General features: G+C 37.2%; 2 protein-coding genes across 4 annotated transcripts in view; both read right to left on the reverse strand.

Annotated features, from left to right (window-relative positions):
- LOC6639219 (protein furry) overlaps nucleotides 1–23,411 on the reverse strand; it is a 64,132-nt gene extending 40,721 nt beyond the window's left edge. The window contains exons 1-14 of one of the 3 annotated variants that reach the window (XM_047012224.1): nucleotides 23,186–23,411; nucleotides 17,517–19,108; nucleotides 17,069–17,409; nucleotides 15,510–16,996; nucleotides 15,182–15,440; nucleotides 14,938–15,120; nucleotides 12,675–12,818; nucleotides 10,600–10,767; nucleotides 10,299–10,448; nucleotides 9,337–9,506; nucleotides 9,118–9,272; nucleotides 8,854–8,964; nucleotides 8,616–8,770; nucleotides 7,055–7,218 (exon numbers count right to left, since the gene is read on the reverse strand). In XM_047012224.1, coding sequence (XP_046868180.1) covers nucleotides 7,055–7,218; nucleotides 8,616–8,770; nucleotides 8,854–8,964; nucleotides 9,118–9,272; nucleotides 9,337–9,506; nucleotides 10,299–10,448; nucleotides 10,600–10,767; nucleotides 12,675–12,818; nucleotides 14,938–15,120; nucleotides 15,182–15,440; nucleotides 15,510–16,996; nucleotides 17,069–17,409; nucleotides 17,517–19,108; nucleotides 23,186–23,225 — 5,119 coding nt within the window. In that variant the 5' untranslated portion in view covers nucleotides 23,226–23,411. The remainder of the gene's footprint in view (nucleotides 1–7,054; nucleotides 7,219–8,615; nucleotides 8,771–8,853; nucleotides 8,965–9,117; nucleotides 9,273–9,336; nucleotides 9,507–10,298; nucleotides 10,449–10,599; nucleotides 10,768–12,674; nucleotides 12,819–14,937; nucleotides 15,121–15,181; nucleotides 15,441–15,509; nucleotides 16,997–17,068; nucleotides 17,410–17,516; nucleotides 19,109–23,185) is intronic. The other 2 variants (XM_023181669.2, XM_023181670.2) reach the window with 2 other exon arrangements.
- LOC111519761 (serine protease 1-like) lies at nucleotides 1,129–4,800 on the reverse strand. Its single transcript, XM_023181668.2, has 2 exons — nucleotides 4,206–4,800; nucleotides 1,129–1,259 (listed from the first exon to the last, which is right to left on the reverse strand). Exons 1-2 carry the CDS (start codon nucleotides 4,722–4,724, stop codon nucleotides 1,209–1,211), a joined length of 570 nt encoding a protein of 189 aa, XP_023037436.1. The 5' UTR covers nucleotides 4,725–4,800; the 3' UTR covers nucleotides 1,129–1,208.
- Nucleotides 23,412–23,612: the final 201 nt, after the last annotated feature.

Below are 23,612 nucleotides of genomic sequence, written 5' to 3' on the forward strand. Positions count from 1 at the left end.
AGGTTTCCTGGTTTGCTTGTGTGACTTGGTGGTAGGAGAAGGAATTATTTGAGTTGGGCACAGCAGCTCCCATACATATATACTTTAAATAATAATAATTAATTGATTTAATTAAGTAAAGCCCTTTAAGTACCTACAGCAACTCAACTTACAAAAACAAGCATAATCTATTCAAATTCATGCAAATATAATGTATTTAAAATATATATTTATATATAATAAACGTGCATATATAGATTGAATTCACTTTGACCGCAATTGCTACTAATTTTTAAGCTAAACCCCACAAAAATAATTAAATGTTAACCACAAAAATAAATTGAAACCAAATACCAAAAATCGAAATCAAATCAAATTTGTTCTATGCCTAAGTCCCCCCACACAATGTACTTATGAGTGTAATAAAAGTTAATTCGGTTAATTAAAAAACCACAAATCCGTTGAGCATTTTTCTCTATCATTTTGAAACACACACAAAATTTAATTGCGTTAAACGGCAAATTGAACAATTTTCGATAGCTCAATAAATATTTGCATTTTATTTGCCAATTGGACAAGTTTATCCTTGCCCAAACGAGAGTGGGACGACAGATAGATAGGGGCTTATCCAGTTGTTCATTGACCCATTATAAGTCGCTTATATTAGCATAAATCTGTTTGACCTTTTTTTATTTTGTTCTCTGTTTTTTTTTTCCTTTCTAACTTTCTCTTCGTTTCTCTGGAATGATAAAGGGTCTGTCCTGGTCAGGTGGCTGCACCGCCAACAACAACAACGACGACAACATAAACAACACAAAAAACACAAACCTTAAGCAGCTTAACATCAGCAACAAAAAGGTCAGCAGGCAGTTTGTAAGCCAAAAAAAAAAAAACAACAAAATATCTAACCCGGAAGGAAGTCATAATATGTCCATGTCGCAACATTTATACCCTCGGAAGTTAACGATGCAAGTTTTATCGACAAACGACCAACTCTTTCATATATACGACACAGACCTTGAATCATCAGATCTGATTTTAGAATCCCAGAATCAGAATCTAATGCAGGGCATCAAGATTCTTTCGAACTATCTGCGCTTTAGTAGAATTGCTTACTGCTTCAATCTGCTCTTAAATGAAATAGTCAAATGCAAGTTAAAAGCTAAAGACTTCTTAGCCGCTGTTTATATAGATTTCTTTGAAACATACATGTTTAAAAAAAATCAATTTTAAATGGGAATATCGGTTTTTTCGTGAATCCATTTCAAGAAATACGAAACCCGGGCATAAACAGATGCTGAGTCACATTTTATGCTGCCAAAGGAAACAACACCAACCAAAGTGGGAGGGTTTGAACGGGTTACCAAAGGTCCACCAGAATCGCCATGACAAGTTCCTTTCAAATTGTCTAGACCTGTACACACCATATCATCAGTAATAGTCCTAAACGTTTCGGCACATTCTTCATTGCTTATGATATTCAAATCAACACATAGCAGATGGTCGGCAAAGACGTTCTTTTCAGTCCTGCCCCAACCGCAGGATTTAGTGTTCCAACCCACCATACTATCAGCTTGATCACTAAACTTCGGAAGGGCTATCTTGCTTATTTTAGCGGAGAACTCAATGCGACTTGGTGTACGGATGAGGCCAATATCAAAAGGCCCGGGCCCGGGCGGCTCAAACTGCTCATGGATAATAAAATTTTCCTTTCCTACTGTGTGGCTTATTTCCGATATTCCAAGAAGGTTATAGCCATAAAAGATTTGCACTGAGTCCATTAAGGTGAAGCAATGTGCGGCAGTCAGAATCCAGGTATCTCCAATTATACTTCCCCCGCATAGACCGGGGCCTGTGGCATTTCGAAATGCCAAACCGACAATGTAGGGCACAGAGCCTTCAGCGGCTTCATATCCATTAAAGATTATGTATTCTGGAACTAAATGTTCTCTACCGAACCAGTCTCCAGGCCAGCCTCGTTTCAAATCCTGAGTCCGATGAATGTAGTAGTGATGGCCACGGACCAAAACCACGGCTAATATTAAGAATGCCAGAAGTGTCTTCATGGTACTGTTTGGTTATTCGAAGCAATGCTCTCTCTTTTATTTGAAATTGAACAAAGAAGTTTGGTTGTATAATTCGATTGATTTTTTGAGAGGAATTTTTCCATTAAAATTTGTTAGATAAGATGTTTGATGACAAGTTTGGAGCTCGTGCAGTGTATTATTTTGACTAAGATAAAGTCACTACTTTTGGGTAACGGACCCTTCGATACTAAAGCAGATTAGTTTTGTCCTTGTAGGCAAAAGGTGTAGTCATACCATAATTGGTTTAAAAGCTTTAAACTCTCCAATGTGGCACAGACTCTCATTTTGGCTTTGGTGTACTTGACCAACAATTCATTTATAAAGGAACATTAATTACCCATGCTCCACACTCTCCACACATTTATGGCTGCCATTGGGAAGTGGCTTATAGAGGAAAAAATTATTCTTAAATCAACAAAACGAAAGGAAACGAAAGTCAATGAAATGAGTATAATGGGATGGGGCCTGTTAAATTGTGTGCGTGTTTATTAACATTTATGGCCCAGGGGCAAGGAAAGTTTTAAAAGGAAAGAAAAATCAGACATTCCATTGCAAAAACTGTTAACGACCTTCTAATACCCTCTGAACAGACTAGTATTTCTTTGCTGGTCAAATCAACAGATAACCCAATATATAATAGAGAAAAGGCACGTATAGAAAAAAGGTTTTCACTTGGAACATGAACATCTTTCGGACTGCGCTATCTACTAGCCTAATATACCCGTCAAAGATGCATTCCGTGCAGGATATCGCGAAAACTACCTTAACAAAAAGGAACAGAAGCAGAGGAGGAAACATCAGAATCGTGGTTGTTGGCTCATGCATGCCGCTGAGGACCTTCAAATAAATTTCAAATTCAATCAAAGAACACCTACAGACACACGTACACACACTTACACATACACACACACATATATACAAATAAGGAAAAAATGAAGTGGAAGCAGGCAAAAATAAAAATGATGGCAAACTTTAATCATGCCGAAATTTAGATACCCTTGACAATTTCTAATGATGTTTATTTGTCTATCATAGTCTCTCTGATATTTGTTTTGGTAAACCAATAACACTTTGCAAATTCTATGTATCAATTTCAAGCTAAATCATATTGCTAGAAATGTTAAATTTAAACAGAAATATAAGCATTTGGAAAAGAACCCATATGCTCTCTGCTAGGGTATCTCAACAAGAAAAGAAAGAAAGATATTAGAGGGAAACGTTTTATGTGGCCGTATCCGTGTCCGTGTGTGTAACGAAAGCTGCTTATATAATGAAATAAAATTTTCAGTAAGTATAACCACAGGACGAGCAGAGTAAGAGCAACAGCAACAACAACAACAACTTCAAAGTATGTATAAGTACATACTTACATATATACAGGTATCCGTATAAAATTTAAATACAAATTACCGCAACAAAACTGATGCATTGGGTAATACAATATATATACCTACATATGTATGTATATATATACAATATATACAGATATATGTATGTAGATAATAAATATTGCACATATTTCTGATTACTTTACATCTTTTGTGTCGCAAGTCGCACAAATATAAATTCGCAATTGTAATATCTAGTGTAGATAAGAATGCCTCAAGTGTTTAAGTGAATGTGTCTCTTAACTGTCCCCGATCCTGCCTCCTCCCTCACCCCGCGTCTTCGATTTTGTATTCACTTTGCAAACATACTCACACACACCAACACGATTGAATAAACTCATCCCTTGTAGGCATTAAAGGACCAAGTGAGTGAATGTGAATACATCTGTGCATTTGTCATGGCAACAAAAGTTGAATAAATATTTCAAGCTCATCATAATGAGGCAACGCATTAGAGAGGCAAGAGAAAGACACTGAGAGAGAGAGAAGGGCAAAGTGAGGGCGAAAGTGTGAGTACATAAGAAAAATTGATGCTGAGTTATCGATTTTATTTCCTTTGGCCTCCCAAAAACTTCACTCATGAATAAAAAACTAAAGAAAAGTGAATATTAATGAGCACAGAACAACTTTAATGTCCGAGTCTTAGCCGCTGTTTATACAGATTTCTTTCATACATAAGTATACATTAAGAAAGTCAACTGAGAATGGGAATATCGGTTTTTTCGTGAATCCATTTCAAGAAATACGAAACTCGGGCATAAACAGATGCTGCGTCACAAGCCTCGCTGCCAAAGGAAACAACACCAACCAAAGTGGGAGGGTTCGAACGGGTTACCAAAGGTCCACCAGAATCGCCTCCACAAACTGCTTTACCTTTGATTAGGCCTGTACAAACCATGTCGTCAGTAATATTTTTGAAATCATTGAAATGAGAAAACAGTTTAAAACATTCTCCATTGCTAATAACATTGACATCCATGCATTGTAGGTGGTATGGATAGACGGTTTCTGTAGTGCTGCCCCAACCGCAGGATTTAGTGTTCCAACCCACCATGCTATCAGATTGATCACTTAACTTTGGAAGGGCTATCTTGCTAATTTTAGCGGAGAACTCAATGCGATTTGGTGTACGGATGAGGCCAATATCAAAAGGCCCGGGCCCGGAATGGCCATACTGCTCATGGCTAATAAAATTTTTCTTTCCTACTGTGTGGCTTATTTCCGATATTCCATAAAGGTTATAGCCATAAAAGATTTGCACTGAATCCATTAAGGTGAAGCAATGTGCGGCAGTCAAAATCCAGGAATCTCCAATTATGCTTCCCCCGCACCGAAAGGGGCCTATGGCATTTCGAAATGCCAAACCGACAATGTAGGGCACAGAGCCTTCAGCGGCTTCATATCCATTAAAGATTATGTATTCTGGAACTAAATGTTCTCTACCGAACCAGTCTTCAGGCCAGCCTCGTTTCAAATCCTGAGTCCGATGAATGTAGTAGTGATGGCCACGGACCAAAACCACGGCTAATGCCACGGCTAAGAATGCCAGAAGTGTCTTCATGGTACTGTTTGGTTATTCGAAGCAATGCTCTCTCTTTTATTTGAAATTTAACAAAGAAGTTTGGTTGTATAATCCGATTGATTTTTTGAGAGGAATTTTTCCATTAACATTTGTTAGATAATTTAGGTGGGATCTTGTTTAATGTTTCCCACGTTCTATCTATAATAATAACCATTGTATTTTGTTTGCATTGGGTTAATATTCAAGCACAATAGTTTTTAACAATATAATTAAACTGATTGCTTAATATACCATTCCTTGTGGGTAAGAAGTGTATTTACAATATATAAAGTGGAGGAGAAAAGCACAAAACAACGTCTTATATATGCTCATTAGAAGTCTATCAGGAATAGTCCAATTGATAAGTTCGAAACTTTTAGCTTTTGGAAACGCAACTTTTAAATTCAATAGTTATAAAGATGATATAACATATGGATTTCATAAAAGTTAACTGCAATAATCACAAGATTACTCATACGACACGTTGTACGAACAGAAAATGTACCCTATACCTTATACTGTTTGAATTTGATGCATAAAATTATTTGTATACATGATTGGCTCCCCACGGTCTCATTTTGAATGGTGAAACTCACGTCTACTCTCACAGACAGACTCTAAAGGGCAACAATGACCTTTTCAGAATGCAATCAGGCCATCAAAAGGCATCTGATAGTATGTGTTTGTTATGCATATTGATTACCTGCCATCAACTAACCAAAGAAACAATTCTAAATGGCAAATGCATTTTGGCAATTTTCAATCACACACCCACACACACAGGCACCCAAATCCTCAGTGAGAACAAGAGGCAAATTCAAGGAATTCCACAATCCACAACAAATTGCCTTCTAAATTACCTATGTATATACTCTACAAGGCGACACAGAAACTATTCACAATGTGAAACACTTTAGCCCTAACTAAAAAATATTGATTTTAGTCTATTTTTAAGGGAAAACAACTTGAAAGAAGCTTATGTTGAGAGTCGTTTAGAATTTGTATTCTCCATTATACAATTATTTTTATTATTTATTTGAATTTAAGACCTAAAAAGGACAACCTTTGAACTTTATTTGAGAACTTATCTACAAAGCAAATGAAAGGCTTCCTTTTTATAAAGTATAGAAACTTTAGGTCATTAAGATTGTATTTTTGTTAACTTTTGATTTAAAATGTTATAGTTATAGTAAGCCGAATGCAACGCAACTAATCAATAATAAGCGGTGTCTTTGTTTGTTATTTTATTTCACAAACTTAACTAAATAATTAAGCAAAACGTTTTAAGTTGAGTTAAGCTTTGATCTCAATTAATTGATTCCGTGTGTTTTTATTTGGACGAGTATCAATGGGATTAACATAAAATTATACTAAACTTATGTAGTTGAAAAACGAGGATTTATAAGTTCTCCCCCCTCCCCCTCTAAAAAAAGAGTTTACCAATCTTTGGATAGTTTAATAAATAGTTCACTTTACAGTTTATTTAACAATTTTCGCTAGAGTTTTGTCTTACAAAACTTCTTTTTAACTTGTTTGAGTCGTTTCTCCATTATTAAAATGCCTTTCAGACGGGAAACTCAGAGGGTTTGGGGTTTTAAAGATACTTTGTCTAATTTAATTGCAGTCGAATGTATTACCAATTAGTGTAGGTCTATTATTGTGCCACAGCAGCATGGCTTTTGGGTTGGCGGCAGAACCTTGTTTGGTTATTTATAGCCTTAGATTTAGTTTCACCTGTTTTTCAGCCAAAGGGCAAAATTTAATAAAATTTCATGGCCAAACACCTACACACACTCGCCCAGCCACTCAGCCATCGAGACTAAAGTTGGCCACAAAAATGTGTTAGAGAAGATTCTCCTTTTCGCCGCCTAAACACACTTGAGGCGAAAAGAAAATCGTTTGTAAACAGTTGGAAAGTTGCTTGAAAATAAAGTTTCAGTTGAATTTTGTTCAGTTTAAGTCTGTTTTTTTTGCTCTCTTTTCTTTTTTTTGTTTTTATTAATAAACCCATCACCAGTTAGTAGTGTTAGATTGGTTACCTTTCTCATTCTCGCTGTGGAGAGTGCCAACGATGCTGCCAAAGAAGCGTTTATCCAGAATTTGCAGCAATTGCAAGGCCGTGGCATGGACTTCAACGCGTGGGCAGCCAGTCATAAGGAGAGTTACAGTTATCACCGATGTATAATGGTCGCAAGGATATTCCCTGCAACAAGATAAGAGAGAGACAAAAGAAAAGAAAGGTTCTTTAAGGACTTTTTGCCGGATATTGTGTTTACCGCTGCACCTTAAGCAAAGAGTTGATAATTTACAAAGTATCTTAATGAGTTATTTGCTTCTTTTTTTTCTTTTTTTTTGTAGCTGTGGTCGCTGCGGTCTTTCTGTCGAACGGTAAGTGAGTGGGCGGAAGCATTGGCAAATGTTAGCATACCAACCGCACAAACACACACACACACACACAAATACACACACGTCTACCCACATATCCCACAAAACAGGAACGGGAGTTGACGGGAGTGCAAAAACCAATTATGTTACCCCTTCTCCTTACAGTCCTGTGACTAATCCAATCCCCATGACGTTCATGTTCATATTCGTATATTTTCACACTTGCATTGAGCAAAAATGTTGCAGATAAATCGATTTTCATAGTCGTGACACCTATTTTGAAAACCTTCCACTTTGCTCTGAGATTAAAGACCAAAAAAGTTAACCAACTTGGAAAGATTTTAAATTGCACAAATTCAATGTTTTTACCATTTAAGCGCAAGCAGCATTCAAGCATTAAAATGTGAAATATTTATTGTTGTTGCCATTCTTGCAGCTGTTGTTGCAAGTAGAAAAAAATAAAATATATATATAAAATAAATCACGAAAAGCAGACAAACAAGAGAGAAAATTAAAGCAACAATAAAGGAAGCACAAGATAGGTAAAAACTGATAGCTAAAGGAAAGACAACAGGTGGGCAGAGGGGGGAAGCGGCAAGCATATATTGTGTGTGTCCAGGTGGCAAAAAAATATAAAAAAAATAGACATATATCCATTTGCCACCTAGACGCACACTCACAAATAGATATATGTGAAACGACTTTGCAATACCCTTTGCTCTATACCCGTTGAATACAATACTCCATGGTATTGCATACTTTTAGGTAGCAAAGTTCAACCCCCCATAAATTGGCAATTTTTTTTAACTTCTAGGATTTTTAAAGCTTCTTGAAACTTTTGTCGCCTGTGTGAGTGTGTGTGTGTGTGTGTGTGTGGAGAGTGTAAGCAAGTCATTTTAAATGCAATAAATGCAATTTGACATGCAACTGTGAAAACTCCCACATACACATGTCAAAGAGATATAAAAATGAAACAAAGGCTCCAATGGCCATCATCATTATCATCTTTTGAAGGACTCGTTGATGGCAGGCAATCTGGCCATTTAGTGGTAGGTAGATAGGTTTAAAACGTTTTTCACGTGATACGCTACTTAAGAGTGTTCAACTTTCTTTAGTTGCACTACTCCCTCCCCCTGCCCCTTTTGCTCATGCTCATTGATGAAATCGAGCAATAAATAAGTTTTGTGCAGCACATTAAGATGGGTTTCAACTCACTTGGCACTGAAGATCGAGGCTAGAGCCAAGAAGCAAGCATCCGCTTCACGTGGACTTGAGGTATAACACCGATCGATAACCCATTCTAACAATTGTCCCATATCCGGATTGGATTCAAGCAATAGAACAACTGTATCACGTGCCAGCTGATAGATCTGGGTGCAAAATGAATCGAAAGAAATGACAAACTTTGTTATTAGCATATTGACCTTTCAAGTTTATTTTGTAGCCTTCTCACCTTTTCATCCTTGGAGGTTAGCAAGAGATCCAACCATTTATAGATAATGCCATCATCCTGCAAATGTTGTGCATAGAAAATATGACCGCAGCATAATAAAGCGGACATGGCCTGTGTGGGGGGGGGAACAAAAACAACAGACAAACTTTTTGTAAAATATTCATTTTTTTCGCTCACTCTTTTCGCATCAATCATAGTGGGGATGGATTGCTAATGCATTCGCGGCATCTTTATGTTATTTTTTTTTTTTTTGTGTTTACTTGCCTGCAAAGCACTAAACTGCAACTTTTCCTCCTCAAGAGTTTGTCCAATTTGTGAGCTAATACTCAACGGCTTGGAGAAGCTGCCACACCATGTGGCAAACAAATTGAATAGATTACGCTTTAATTCTCGCGACAGCAACGTGGCACAGGATTCCACTGAGAGAAATGAGCAAAATTATAAACATTGACACATTGTGCAACACGGCAAAGATTGACTTACATGAAAAGTTTTTAATCATTTTCCTTATGAAATTGCAAAAATGAGCCTTTACCTCCCGTATACTGAGATTATCCTTATCCGTTTCAGCCTGCAAATAGACCATGGCACCCTCAATATATTCCACAAATGTCGGATGCAAGGACATTGTATCACGTTCCAAAACACAAGTGCTGTAGAAATTGAAGGACCGAAAACAAAAACCATCAATATTTGTTCCAACTAAAGTCGGTAAAGTTGCTTAGAAACTGTTTTTGTTTTGATTAACGAAAGGTTTGGCTTTTAATCAATTCATTGCTTTCATTTGATTGACAACACTAAAAAAAAAACATGTCGTATTGAGTATTTATGATTTGAATGGCATTTAATTAACACAAATGTCATTTACATGGTTCTATTAACAGTTTTTTAAGCCAACTAATAAACAAACTGGCATACTAATATGTATGTATATGGCCCTAGGAATTATAATTTCTTTTTTTTCTGCTCTACTTGCAATCTCTCCTCAGGGGACATTAAGCAAATTATATTAAAAATTATACACGACATGAAGTTCAACAGTATCTGGAATCATTTACATTTAAGATAAAGTAAATCAATAAATGGACTCATAAAAAAAATTATAAATGTTGAAATAATTAAGTAAAGTTCTTACATTAAATCGATAAGAGATGGAAGAAATTAGGCTTCTTTACATCTATGTAAATAAGTAAATTTTCAACATCTATTCAAATCTAGACACATTCCGGGACACATGTGTTTGAATGTTTTTGGGTTCGCTTTCTCACAGCTTGAAAAATTCCCTTATGCATTGACCCGTAACCATACGCAAAGGAATCTCGTCTCGGCATACGGACTTTAACATTTAATACCCGCTAATAAATCAAAGAATAAAGGAATTTCCTTTACCCACACACACACACACACACACACACACACACTGTGAGGCTGAGGCTGAGACTTACCTCACACCGAATGTACCATTTTCGGCTATCTTTTCGAGAACCCTAACCACTTGCAAGCGCAAAGCATCCCGTCGTCGTCGTCGTCGCATATTTTCCTGTTTGCGATCCACAGCTTCACGTATATAGACAACAAGCTCCTCCATTAAATCTCTGTCGAAAGCAAAAAGCATTAACACATAAAATCCTCACTTCTGTTCACGGTTTATATCCATTCCGCATCGCAACGCAACGCATTGTATGTACATCGCATCGCATCGCAACGCTGCGGAAGCGGAGAAGCGAATATGGGGAGGTAACTCACTTGAGCGCATCATGGTTTATCATGCCCAAGGAATTGACAGCCGCATCCCGTACATCAACAACTTCACATCGCAGCAGGGGCACAACCAACTTATATAGAGCCTGCGGGGAGGCACTGCCCATTGCTGATTTGTCACTACGATCGGCATTCAGGGAATCGGGTGATGAGCTGTAAAATAAAAATTTATGACCATTTTGAATTTTAGTGCTCCACGGTAGCTGGAATCGTTTGCCATTGCAGGGCAGTGGCCAAGTATATTAGTCAGGAGAAAAGGAGAACTGGGCTGGGCTGGGATTCGTTTGGTTTGGTTTTCTTTTCTTATTTTTTTTCGGGGCTATTGAGGACTCATTGTCTCTTTCATGTCGGGTGGCATAAAATTTATATAAATTTAAATTTATATTGATGTTGAGCATTTTTCTTCTTCACTTCTTTCATTTATGTACATAGGTCCTCAGAAGCTTTCCAGCCGTCTCACCCTCTCCCTCTGCCTCTCTCTCTCTCTCTCTTTATATAAACATTATGAATATTAAAAGTAAGGCAAATTTTTCAATTAAATAACACAAAAAAGAAAGGAACCATAGTAATTATAAATGGCAGCAAACATATTCCGCCGCGTACAACAAAAAAAAATTAACTTGTCTTTAACAAGAAAAAAAGAAAAAAAAAGTCTTTGACAGACGTATAGAACAAGTCACGAGCAAATTGTGTGGCCAAGGCCCAGGTCGGAGTCTAGTTGCTGCAAAAAGTGTGAATAGAAATAAAGAAATGAAGAAAAAAAGGATAAAAGCACACACAGAATAATACAAAAAAGGAGGCTGAAGAAAACAGGGGCGAACTGGGGCCAGGTAGAACAAAAAAATATATAAAAAGGAAATGCCAAGAAAACTTTAGTGCTCAAACATTTTGTAAGCTACGAACCAGAGTTACCTAACAGAACTATTAAGCTTACTTTAAAGTTATTTTAAAAGAAGGAGAAGCAGACACGAGAGAGAAAAATCTGAACTCCAATTAGACTTAAACTGTCTAAATCCTTTCAACAGATTTCCCTTGAAATTCAACTCAAAGTCCCTTTTGAAGTCTAACGATTTCCTATGCAACCCTTTAACTAATTTCCACGCCAAAGGGCGACCACAGTCCCTTAAGCAGTTGTAATCTGGGTTTCCCCAGATCCCTCAAGCATAATTTGCAGCGACCACAAATGGCCATATTCTAGGCGTAATCTTTATACACTGAGTTTAATTATTAAACAGCAACAGCACGTACATCAATTACCTTCTAATAACATTAGCATGACTAAGGAGGTAAAAATACTGTAAAATGTTTTGAGGCAACATTTTGCCATTTTGCGGTGTCGCACTTTGATTGAATCATGTCAAGTTATAGGATAGAAAACTGACTTAATAAGTTTGAAACGATTTTGTTCAAGTACCTTTAGCTCGTTCTTTGTCAAATGAAACAAATGAGGATCGACTTTTTTTTTGACAATAAGCCAGAAGAAAAATTCGTACAAATTTTGTCCAGTTGTTGAGTTCTAAAGTCATAATTTTGTGTTTGTTTGATGGGTAAAAGAATTACACTACATATCTACATATCTACTTGTTGTTAATAAATAGTCAGTTAAGATTATCAATACTAATTTCTTAAACTTTTTTCTTTGGCAACTCTGGTTGTAGAGACGGCAAATTCTTTAAATCTGTGAAATCTGACAAACTTTGCCTTCTAAAATATGCAATAGGCACAACCAGAATTCGCTTTTTTAAAACATATAAAGAAATTGCATACTTCAAGGGACTTCTAACAGTGCACATAGGAAGTTAATATATATTTTATTAAGTGAGTGTGCTAAATACTAAAGAAATGAATATAAAGTCACATTTAATCAAACATGCTAAATAATAAAAAGAGAAAGAAGAAACTACGAGGTAAACACACAATTACACACACACACACATATATATATTTAAATATATATATACACACTGATAATAGTTTAGGCAATCAATTGGGGGGTGGTTGTTTTTTCTTAGTTATTTAGTTTTTTTTTTTGTTTTTGAGATTTGTTGTTTTTGCTTTACCCAAGTCGCTTTTGTCGCGCCTCTTTGCGTCCATAGGAAAGCGGCAATGTGAATCGTGTGACAATTCCCTCGGGCCCAAAGACATTGGATGGTATATTGTCCAAAGAATCGGATAGCGAACGTGAGTCCGATTGATCTTGTAAACTAGATATATATAAATTACAATCCATACGTTTGTAAAAAAGGCATATGTATATATGTATGTGGACTGATATACTGTACGACTCTTGAAATGTGTACGAAGTAAAGACAAGTGAAGTGAGATTTTTGTTTTTTGGTGAGAGGTTGCCACAAGTTACCCATGAGTTAAATGTTGTTTTTGTTTTTGTTTTTTTTTGTGTGTGTGTGTGAATATGTTTTTTTATGGACACGCAAAACAACAAACTACACTAATTATTTAACTAAATAATTGGCTAACAAATTAATTAACTAAATACATATGTTACATGTGTAATGTATGGATTTGTGAGGCCATCATCATTCACGAAATGAAATGGAATCTAAATTAAATGTATTAATAGCTTGACCTTGAAGTGGACTTAGTATGACTTATACAAGAACTGAAAGTTGGATACATATGTACATATATATCGATTGTTTAAGCTTTACTTTTCGACTAAAGACTAACAGCTGGGATTGAATAATAATAGCTAATAAATTTATGTTTTTGAGGTCTTTTTTTTGCTTGTAGCTATAAATATAATATATATAGAACAGAAGAACAGACTCAACCTTTATTTTTGAGTCGTTTGCCAAATAATCTTCATTTATGTGATAAACTTGGCCTAGATAACTTTGGATCCAATAAAAAGAAAAATTGTGTCTGAAGCATTTCTCGCTTACTTTGCCTCAAAATAATATTTCATTTGAACTGTTTTGCTTCAAAAGTTCACTTAAAGCGAGAATCCTCTCTAGATTTGGTTTTAGTACTCTGTAATTTACCGTTACATATTAACTAAAGATATAAATACTGAAATCACAATTCATTTTAGCGTAAATGAATGTACTTTTCCAATTCTATATAAAAAAAAACGCCTTACATTGGAAAGTAATGTTAATAATCTGAGAATTGTCTGACTACAAGATAATGTTTATGCATAAATTATGCAAATACGTTCTTAATTAGCTGTGTTGTGTTTTGTTTAAACAATAGAACACATACATACATTTGATCTAGGCAATGCACTGTTTTGTTTCCCGCACTTGTATTTTGCATTGGGCAATCAAACTTAAATTACACTAATTAAGTACATCTCTTCCGCTCTCTTACACACACACACACACACACACTTTGTCTGTTGTGTCACTTTCTCGCTCTTTCTAATGTTTATGTCCAAATTTATGCACATAATAATGTATTATGAAAATATTTAGTTTAGATCTGATGCCACATTAAACACATACAAAATACTAAATATATATAAACATACAGACATATATGTATATATATAAATGTATATATATTTAGGTATATACTATATACAAAATGTAGAATGCATGAAATCATTTATAATTGGTGTAAGGTAAACACAAAATATGGAAATCTAAAAATGCTAATCAAATGCAAACAAAAATACATACATACATATTTCTATACAGATAGATGATTATATATGTATATGTATATAGAGATATACCAACAGCCCACAAAACATTTGTCAATTATGGTGAGGTAAGTGCTTGAGGGGGTGGGTGAGGGGATTATCGACTGTCAATTGGCAAATCATTTGGTTGCATAGTTTATCTTCTCTGCCTCTACCTCTTGCGATTGATTTTAATATAGAATTTTGAATTCAGGTGTATCGACATGACGGTGGAGGTGGTGAAGGCTGGGGGGTACGGGGTAAGGGATGTGAATGATTGAACGTGTTCATATGCAGGCTACTGTGATTACGCTTGACAAACACAAACACACCCAGACAGGACTTTTCCTTCTGGCAACATAACAACAATAAAATGTCATAATATTCAAATGGATTTCCATTCGGGATTTCGAATTCAATTTTGAATTTACACACAAGCACCCATACACACACACACATAGAGAGAGACAAATGAAAAAGAGTATCCACTCGTGCGGTATGATAATTGAATGCAAAATGTTAATCAAACAAAAGTTATTAAACATGTTTCATCTGAGCGACACACTGAGAGTAGAGAACACATAATGGCTGACACTGAGAATTGGATGATCATGTTGATGATGACGTTTCACGATGGCTTGATGATGGTGAGGAGGACGGGAGGGATATTTGACACATACCTTAAACTCAAATCGGGTGAGGCACAACGCACTGCCACACTTGGTATTTGCGGTACTAAACGCATGGCACAGGCCACCTGATTGCGCCATAAACGTAAATAGGAATTCTTTTGACTTTCGGTGGGCATCTTTTTGGTGGGTGCTGAACTGCGTAACAATGAGGCGCGATTATCGCTAACGGGGCTGCAAACAAGAGATGAATCAATACTTTGCAATATGAATGGCTAACAATGGTTAAACTTACGTGGGATCTATCACACTATATAAAGCATTTAAGCGAGCATAACAAATAGGCCATGCCTGGGCCACAGCGGAAGGACATTGCTGCAAGACACGCTGACGTTCCAATAGACCAAATAAACAATAAGCCCAAGCATCGAATGGCGGTTGTGATGCCGCACCACTGACATTAGCATTGGCATTGGCATTGGCATTGGCATTGGCATTAGATGCTGAGCTAGTTTGTGACAGATTCAAAGTGGAAGTCGATGACTTGGAGTTATCTAGAAAATAAATGCAATATATATCAGTCAATAAAGCTAATCAAGAGTTCGTCAGAAGTTTTGACTCACCATCACAGACTCCTATCAGCCATGTGCTTGTGGAACGCTCAGCTATCCATTGCAAATCAATGCAATTGGCATTTAGGACCGCTTGCTTCTCGGTCTGCGGAAGGAATAGGAAACCTTTCTCTATTATCTGCGGCACACAACGATCCATGACATCGATTAGGGGCGGCTCTGTCTCTGGTATGCCCAGAGCTCGCATCAAATTCTTGACCTCTTTAAGTATCATGGCGGCCAATTTACGTAGATATGGACGATAATTGCATAGCAAGACTAGGGCAAATCCCTCAACAAAATGCAATGTGGTGGCCAAGGGTATCTCATTCTTTTTGGCCAGGCCATCTGAGGTCATATTCAATACGGTATGCTGTGTGCTAATGCTAGACATGCCACTGGATGTGGTAATACTAGAGGCAGCACTGCTGGCTGTATTTAGATGCTGCTGTTTGGACAACTGGCTGGAATTGGATGTATCCTTACTGGTGGCTAGAGTCACTGGAATTGCAGTAATTGGTGCAGCAACAGCTGGTCCTGTTGTTGTTGTTGTTTGTTTCACTGTTTGATTAGCTACAGTTCCACCAGTTGTTCCAGTTGCTGTGGCAGCCACTCCAGGTGCTGCTGCTGCTGGTACTCCGCCTGTTCCTCCTGCTCCAGCATTATTGCCACTATTTGCCGCCGTGCCACCATTTGTTGCATTTACATTCACATTCACATTAATCGCACAGCGCCATATATTTAAAAATACAAACAATATACGCGTACAATTCTCCAATAATTGCGGATAGGTGTCGGTGACATCGCGCACTAGAAACTGTGTGTAACCGTGCACAACATCCTGACGCCAATCCGGAAAATCAATGACCAGCGTCTGCAGCGATTGATGCGTCAATATGCGCAATTCCTCATCCATATGGACAGTTAGGCGCGACAATAGATCGACCAGCTCTTGGGCAGTCATTGTATCGGGTATTAAACGTGGCACGGCAGCGACACATGTACGAAAGAGATCAATACGTGGCTTCCTCTCCCCGGATAGCATCTCATCTGGCTCCTTATTCTGATTCTGTTGATTGGTCATCATCAATGGCCGGCCATAATGGACATCCAATGCTCTCAGTATATCAACAAAAACCCTACGAACATGTGGAAAATATGTCGACATGCCAATACTTCGGGCGGTATCGTCGGTTAACATCTTATTGATGTAGGTCTTCTTCACGCGTAACGTATTGCCCGATGGCAGAACCGGCACCGTTCTCGGCATTGGCGGTTCTCCATCCTTCTGCTGCAGCGAATCGGCTACCACTAGAAAGGCTCTCAGACCAATGCTCATGCGTTCCGGATTCAATATCAATTTAATCGAACGACCCACACATAGCAAATCGTATACAATCTCTCGCATAGCGAAATCCAAACGCTCTTGGGCAATAAATTGTATGATTTTCACAAAGATATTTAGCGGAGTATCACGCGGCACCACGCCCTTCGATCCTCTGAAAAAAACAATAAGAGAGAATGTTTTCAATGTAATCGCTTTATGGGGAGATTAATAACAATTCACTCACTTGGGAAATAGAGAATTTACAATACTCTGGAGACGTGAATGAGTGGCCGAATTCGATTCACATTTAATGCGTATCATATAGACCCAGAGCAGGCGATATAGCGACTCCAAGGCCACTCGACTCATTTTGGCATCACGATTCTTTAGATTACTCAAACACATGGCCAAAAAGCAATGCCAATTGCTTAAGAAAAATGTTTTTTGTGACACACAAAACAGACAGGTGACCAAAGGGAAGAGAGCCAAACGATGTTTCGATTTTGTGGACGCATCCAAGGTCTGCATATACAGCAATTCCACAAAATTCTTAACACAAGGAACATTAACCTCATTTTTCACAGCCTGCAAAGAAAAAAAAACACAAAATTTATAAATACTTTACTTCGAAAATGTAACTAACTAGAAAATTATTAGTGCTTATGAATCAAACTATGATGATTGGGACTTACCGCTGCCACTGGCACTAAGATTTCCACGAATAGGCCAGCCAAGGCATGCTTAATATCCTTATCCTTGACCTCTTGGAAATATTGGCCACATTCATGCATAAATTGAAACGAAGCCTCAAATTCCTCAATGGGCACCATTTTGACTCGAAAGAATTTCATACCCATCAGAAGACTAATGATGCTTTGCGTGGTCATCGGTGATGCCTCTTTGGCGCGCAACTCTTTCAGTTCGCTCATGAAACGCTTACGCACCGAAGCGAAACGACTTTGGGCCAGGACACCAATCACTTCGGCATAGAGATCGGCTATCATATGGATGTTGTGGGCATTTGGATTATTCTGTAGGCCATCTTTGTATTTGAAATGCTTGAAGGCCAAGTTTTCAATGCTTCGCACAAGATCCTCATGGCCGGGATGGAAGGGCAATTGCTTGAGTATCTCGATGAGGGCCAAGCAGAAAATGAATTCCACAGCGGCCTCGCGTCGCTGTAGTTGAAAATCCAAATCTCCGGCCGGTGGTTTGTTCTGGTTATTCGAATTGCCTTGAGAATTGTTGCCACCACTCGATCCGGAAGCACCACCCGTGCCTCCATGCGATGGCTTCTTGAGATCATTCTTAATCTCCATATCGGAGAGCTGGCGACGATGCCAAGCCAAGAGAGTGTGCAACAGCGAGGGTAAACAATGCTCTGCCACGGATCCCAGAGCGGAGAGCAATTGATCGAATTGCTGATCCTCGCCCCGTTGCAACAGCTTGGAGAGATTCTTATCCGAACTCTCCAGCATGACCAATTCGATTTTCTTTTCAGCTTGATTGGTGAAATCACTGAATAGATTACGCATTACAATCTCACCGGGTCGGGGGGCTGCTGTTAGCTCCATGCTGCTGGCCACACTGGCGGCCAGAGCGTGCATTTCCGCCTGAGTGTAGCTGGGCAGGACGTTGATGATCGAACTGCGTGAATGCGAGCCCCACGGTAAAAGTGATTGACGTTGTGGTATTACCAATGCGGGTGGAGAATTATAACTTTGGCGATTCACTGGAGCCGAATAGGTTATCGATGGCGACGCTGATGGACCTATACTGCTGACCAATTGCTCTAAATTGGTCACTGGCAGATGTTGTTGCTGTTGTTGTTGTTGCTGCTGCTGCTGTTGTTGCTGTTGTTGTTGTGACTCATATTCAGGATACTCATCGCCAGGTAATTGATAATTTATGGGCGATGTCGTACCACTATTGCCATTTCGTTTTGGTGTCGAGGAGCCACCATGACGTTGCTGCTGGTACTGATGACTGTGATTCAAGTCCAATAATTGGAAATCAGTACTGGACTGATTATCGTAAGCGATATCGCCAATACCTGGCAAACTAGATTGATAGGCATCTTCGATTGTATAGATACTACGTTGTGGACTTTTAGTGGGCGTGCCGCTGCCACCCACACCAGCTGCAGCTGCTCCTACTCCCCCACCACCAGCAGCAGCAGCGGCGGCGGCGGCAACAGTTGCTGTTGTTGGTGTTGATGAGCCACTGGCAACAACAACTGTTGTAGACTCATTCACATGTGCCTCATTTACGTTTTGATTTGTGCCTGCAAAACAGATAAAAACCATTTGTTCAAAGTTTCTTTCTTATCATTTTTTTGTGTATGTTGTTGTCATTGAAAGCATATTTATTTATGTATATATGTATGTAATAATTTGTTTTTTTTTTACATCTGATGATTCATTTTCTAGCTTAGCTCATCAGTTTGAGTTTTTTTGTGAGAGTTGAGTTATGATAATAAATGGTTTAATATTTTGTTGTTCTTGTTACCCCGAAAACTTGGTACTAGGACACGCCTATAAAACTAGAAATCTGTAAATAGAAATATCATTCATCATAATAATTATCAACATCTTCATCATGATTATTCACATCATGGTTATCATTATGTGTGCGATACACACACCTTAGTTAACTAGCGAAAAAAAAAGTAATTTATATACATAAATACAGAAGAGAAATATCAACAGTCAACCCTTTATAACTCTCTCTCTTTCTGTCTCTCTTTCTCTTGGTATATGACCATGTTTCTCTGTATTTATATCTTAATTGGCCAACGAACGCGATAAATTTCCTAGAAACATGCAAAGTTTATCATCAATATATATATATATGGGTATATACATATGTATATTCTCATATATATCATATACCAATCAATATCTAAGTCAACTATTCACTTTTCAGTATGCAAAAATAAACAAATTGCAATGTTTCATTCCACGTTGATACTTTATCTCAATTGTGATAACAATTTAACTGAAATGTGCGGAGAAGTTTTTGGAAAAAAAGAAAGAAAAAAACCCATAAAATTTGCTACCAACAAATAAAAAAAAAAACTATGTGTACTAAGTGTAACTCATATGAGTTATACAAATTACTTTCCATGCCCCAAAGTATAGACGATTCCATTTCCGATTTCTTCCCTGTTGCCTTCAATTGATTTGAAAACCAATCGATTACATAATGAAATAAATAAATAAATAAAAAAACAACAAACATGTTATCCTCGCCCTTCTTCATGTCAAATTCAATGTGTTGGCCTTTTGGCTTGTCAAAGAAGACAAAAAAGGTAAAAGTCAAACTAAATAATAAATGTTGAAGGAAAACCTTAAACGATACAACTATGTATGTATATACGGATATGTGTAAGGCATGTGGAAACGACTACAACAGCTGACGTAGAAGCGTCAAAGCAAAGGAAAGTGTCCTTAGATTAAAGTAAAGCCAAGACTTTTGTGATACCCATGACCTGATAGTCCTTGAGTGATTTAAATCAAAAGCACAATTAAATCAAAAATCCTTTGAAATTGGTTTCGATTGACAAACGTTATATTAACTATTTAGAACACTTAATATTTTCCACAATTAGTTACTTTTATAGATATGAATGCTATATTTGATATACCCTTCTACCACACAGTTAGTGTGTTTGTGTTTTTACAGGGTGCACTGATGAAAAGTCAAGGCAAGTTAAGGTCAGGGCAAGGATTCATTCTGTTTGCTATTTGCATAATTAATAAATTTCAAATGCGAGGCAAATACGGAAAGAAGGATGAAAGTACAAAAGGATAAAGTAAAAGTGACCGAAAGGGATTTAATGAAAAGTCTAAAAACTATTAAATAAATACCTATTCAAAAATAGACCGCACACCAAAAAGCCAACGCAATTCGGTTCAATCGAACCAACACAGAGAGAGGGAAAGGGAGATAGTGAGAAATTTCGACATCTAAAAATGACATGACAGCCGCAGCAGCAGCAGCAGCAGCAACAACAACAGCAACAACAGTCGCAGTAGCAAAGCAAAAAGAAAATGCGCAGAAAATCAACAGAAGAAAAACACATTTCCAATTTCTACAAAAACAAAATCTCCTTCTATATCGAAACCAAAACAAAATATACAGAAAAAAATAAACTTGGCCATCGGTATTCACATTTGTATTATTAATAACATATTAACACGCTCTGCTCCACCGCAAGACGGGCAAACAAATCTTCCTACCAATGAGCAATATTCTTCCTATTATAAAAGCTCTTTGGATGTGTCATCCCAAACAACTGCCACTTGAAAGACGTGTGACGAACACGAATGTCTCATCCTCCGCCGCCTTCTACTCCTCCTCCCACCATGCCAGCCATTCCTCACCTTCTCCAAAAAACACATAAGAAAAGAAAAACGAATGTTGGAAGAAATAAAAAAAAGTGCAACAGCAAACAACACACTGGCGCAGAGCAGAAGAGGGGAGCACAGTGGGAGGCCCTTGCTCCTCAACTGCTCCTCCAACTGGCCAAAAGGCAAAGCGCGCCTTCTCGATGAAGCTGAGAAGGACAAAAGCCATCTCATCCAAATGGGACAAGCGCTGCCCCTTAACATGTGCTATGTAATCAATCAGTTCACTTACTTAACAATCATTCTTGTTAATCTTGGCTTAATTTTTGACTTTTAATGAACCAAATTATTTTGCACATTTCTGAAACCCATTATTTTTGATAACTCTCCTGATAAGAAATCATAAGTTTTTGAGGTCAATATACTATCAAAAATGTCGATCGTTTCAAGAGCTTTCAATTTCGCAATCCCTCTGGCTACCACAGCCATGATGTCTAGAACATTTTATGGTATGGATAAACAGCAAATGGGTTTTCCAATTTTCTAAATTCTTTTTCTTTTTTGTAAAGAAAAACTTATGTCTATGGCCCGCGAGAGAGATTTAGTTTTAAGTGGAGTGGAAAATATTTTTAGGTGATTTTTATAACGTTGTTGAAAATTTCAAGTATGCAATAGATTTTGCTAAATAGAAAGGAAAGAAAAAAAATACGGCGGAAAAGTGGGAAACCTCTGTTAATTTATGGGGGAGAAAACAAGAAAAAAAAAAACAAAGAGATCAATGGGCTGAAAATCAAAAGAAATGAACAAAGTAAAGTTGGACGCAAAAACAAATGAAAAACACAAAAAAATAACAAAACACAACAACAATAACAGAAGAAATCACACTCGAAAAATCGTAATTGAACAGGAACAGAGAATCATAAAACAAATTAATGATGATAAGAATAAACAAAGAACAATCACGAATTGTATAAGATCTATACAATTGATAAAAACATCGTCGTTCATTCGTTGGTTCGTACGATAGATCGATCGATCGTTCATCAGCTGTTGTGTTTTGTTCTGTGTTGTGTTTTGCTCTTCGTTTCTAATGACTTGAACATAAACTGATAACTGTTACTCCCCATTTTACACTTACAACAAAACATAATTTAATTTTCTTCTCCTTGTTCAAATTCTCACGGTAGCTATAAAGTCTGCACTATAATCCATCGGGCCATATTACGTTCTCCAAAAACTATATATATTTTAACCCATTCCTATTCTTTTTCAGAAGTTCCTGTTAGCTTGGTTAATAGAGGCGGCTTACACAAATTTATTGGTCAGTTATACATACTATACAGATAGTATAAAACGCGGTGGCCTATATAATATCGTATATACCAATGGTTCTTTCTAATGAGTCACTTTAATGCGTTCTCAGATTGGCCTTTTGCCTTTTTGTGGCCAATTGTCGTACGATACTTTTGTCATCGTTAATTATCATTGTTATTATCGTAACTCTAAACGTTGTTAGTTATAGCTATAATATTTGTTCAGAAATTATATACTTAATATCACTAAACATTTTTTCTTAGAGGTTTACTGATGGCATACCAAATCGAAAAGGCAACTTTTATATCTTCCAAAGGAACAAACTACCACAAGTTAAAAAATGGCTAAACTGTCGAGCTAATCCATGCTCAAGGAAACATTTACATGTTTGGAAACCCGAAAAATGTGTGAGAATTAGTTAAAAAATTTATCATACAACATAGTGTAAAATCCTTGTGACTTGTTGAATAAAAACTGATTGATCTGAAATATTTTAGTTTTCATTTTGTGGGCCCATTTTTTGTAGGGAAGACAAGACCCACGTGTCCTCCCCGAAACCGATCTTGACTGTAATAGTTAAAATATAATTTGTTCTTTTGCAAAATCTGTAGATTCATAAAAACGACTTTTTTGATCCCCCGTTTTTCTCTCTCTCTCTCTCTCTATCTTTTATATTTTGATTCAAGTTTGCCTCTCACCTTTTAGTTTTTTTGGCGTCCATTGAAAATTCCATAACATGAACTTGGCGCATAAATTTGTAAAATAATTACAATTTGATAAATGATAATCCTCCGATTTTGTGGGAATCACAATTGAGAAAAAAAGCTAACCAAACGGAGAGACCTGCCACTTGCCGGGTGGCTATGGTGGGGGGTGGTGAGTTGATTCAACAAGTGGGCGGGGTCGTATTTATTTTTTATATTAAATATAAACAGACTCACACACACAAAAGCACACAGTTTAAAACAAATTAGAACAGATTATTGTTGAATATAATAGAAGTGACTTTGTGTTTTGTGTAATTGTAATTACAGGCACGTGATTATACACATAAACACACACACACAGCTGAGTGGAGAGTGTGTGTTTATTAGTTGTAAATTATTTTGGCACTGTTGTTGTTGT

This window comes from Drosophila willistoni (assembly GCF_018902025.1).
Source record: "Drosophila willistoni isolate 14030-0811.24 chromosome XR unlocalized genomic scaffold, UCI_dwil_1.1 Seg144, whole genome shotgun sequence".
Lineage (NCBI taxonomy): Eukaryota > Metazoa > Arthropoda > Insecta > Diptera > Drosophilidae > Drosophila > Drosophila willistoni.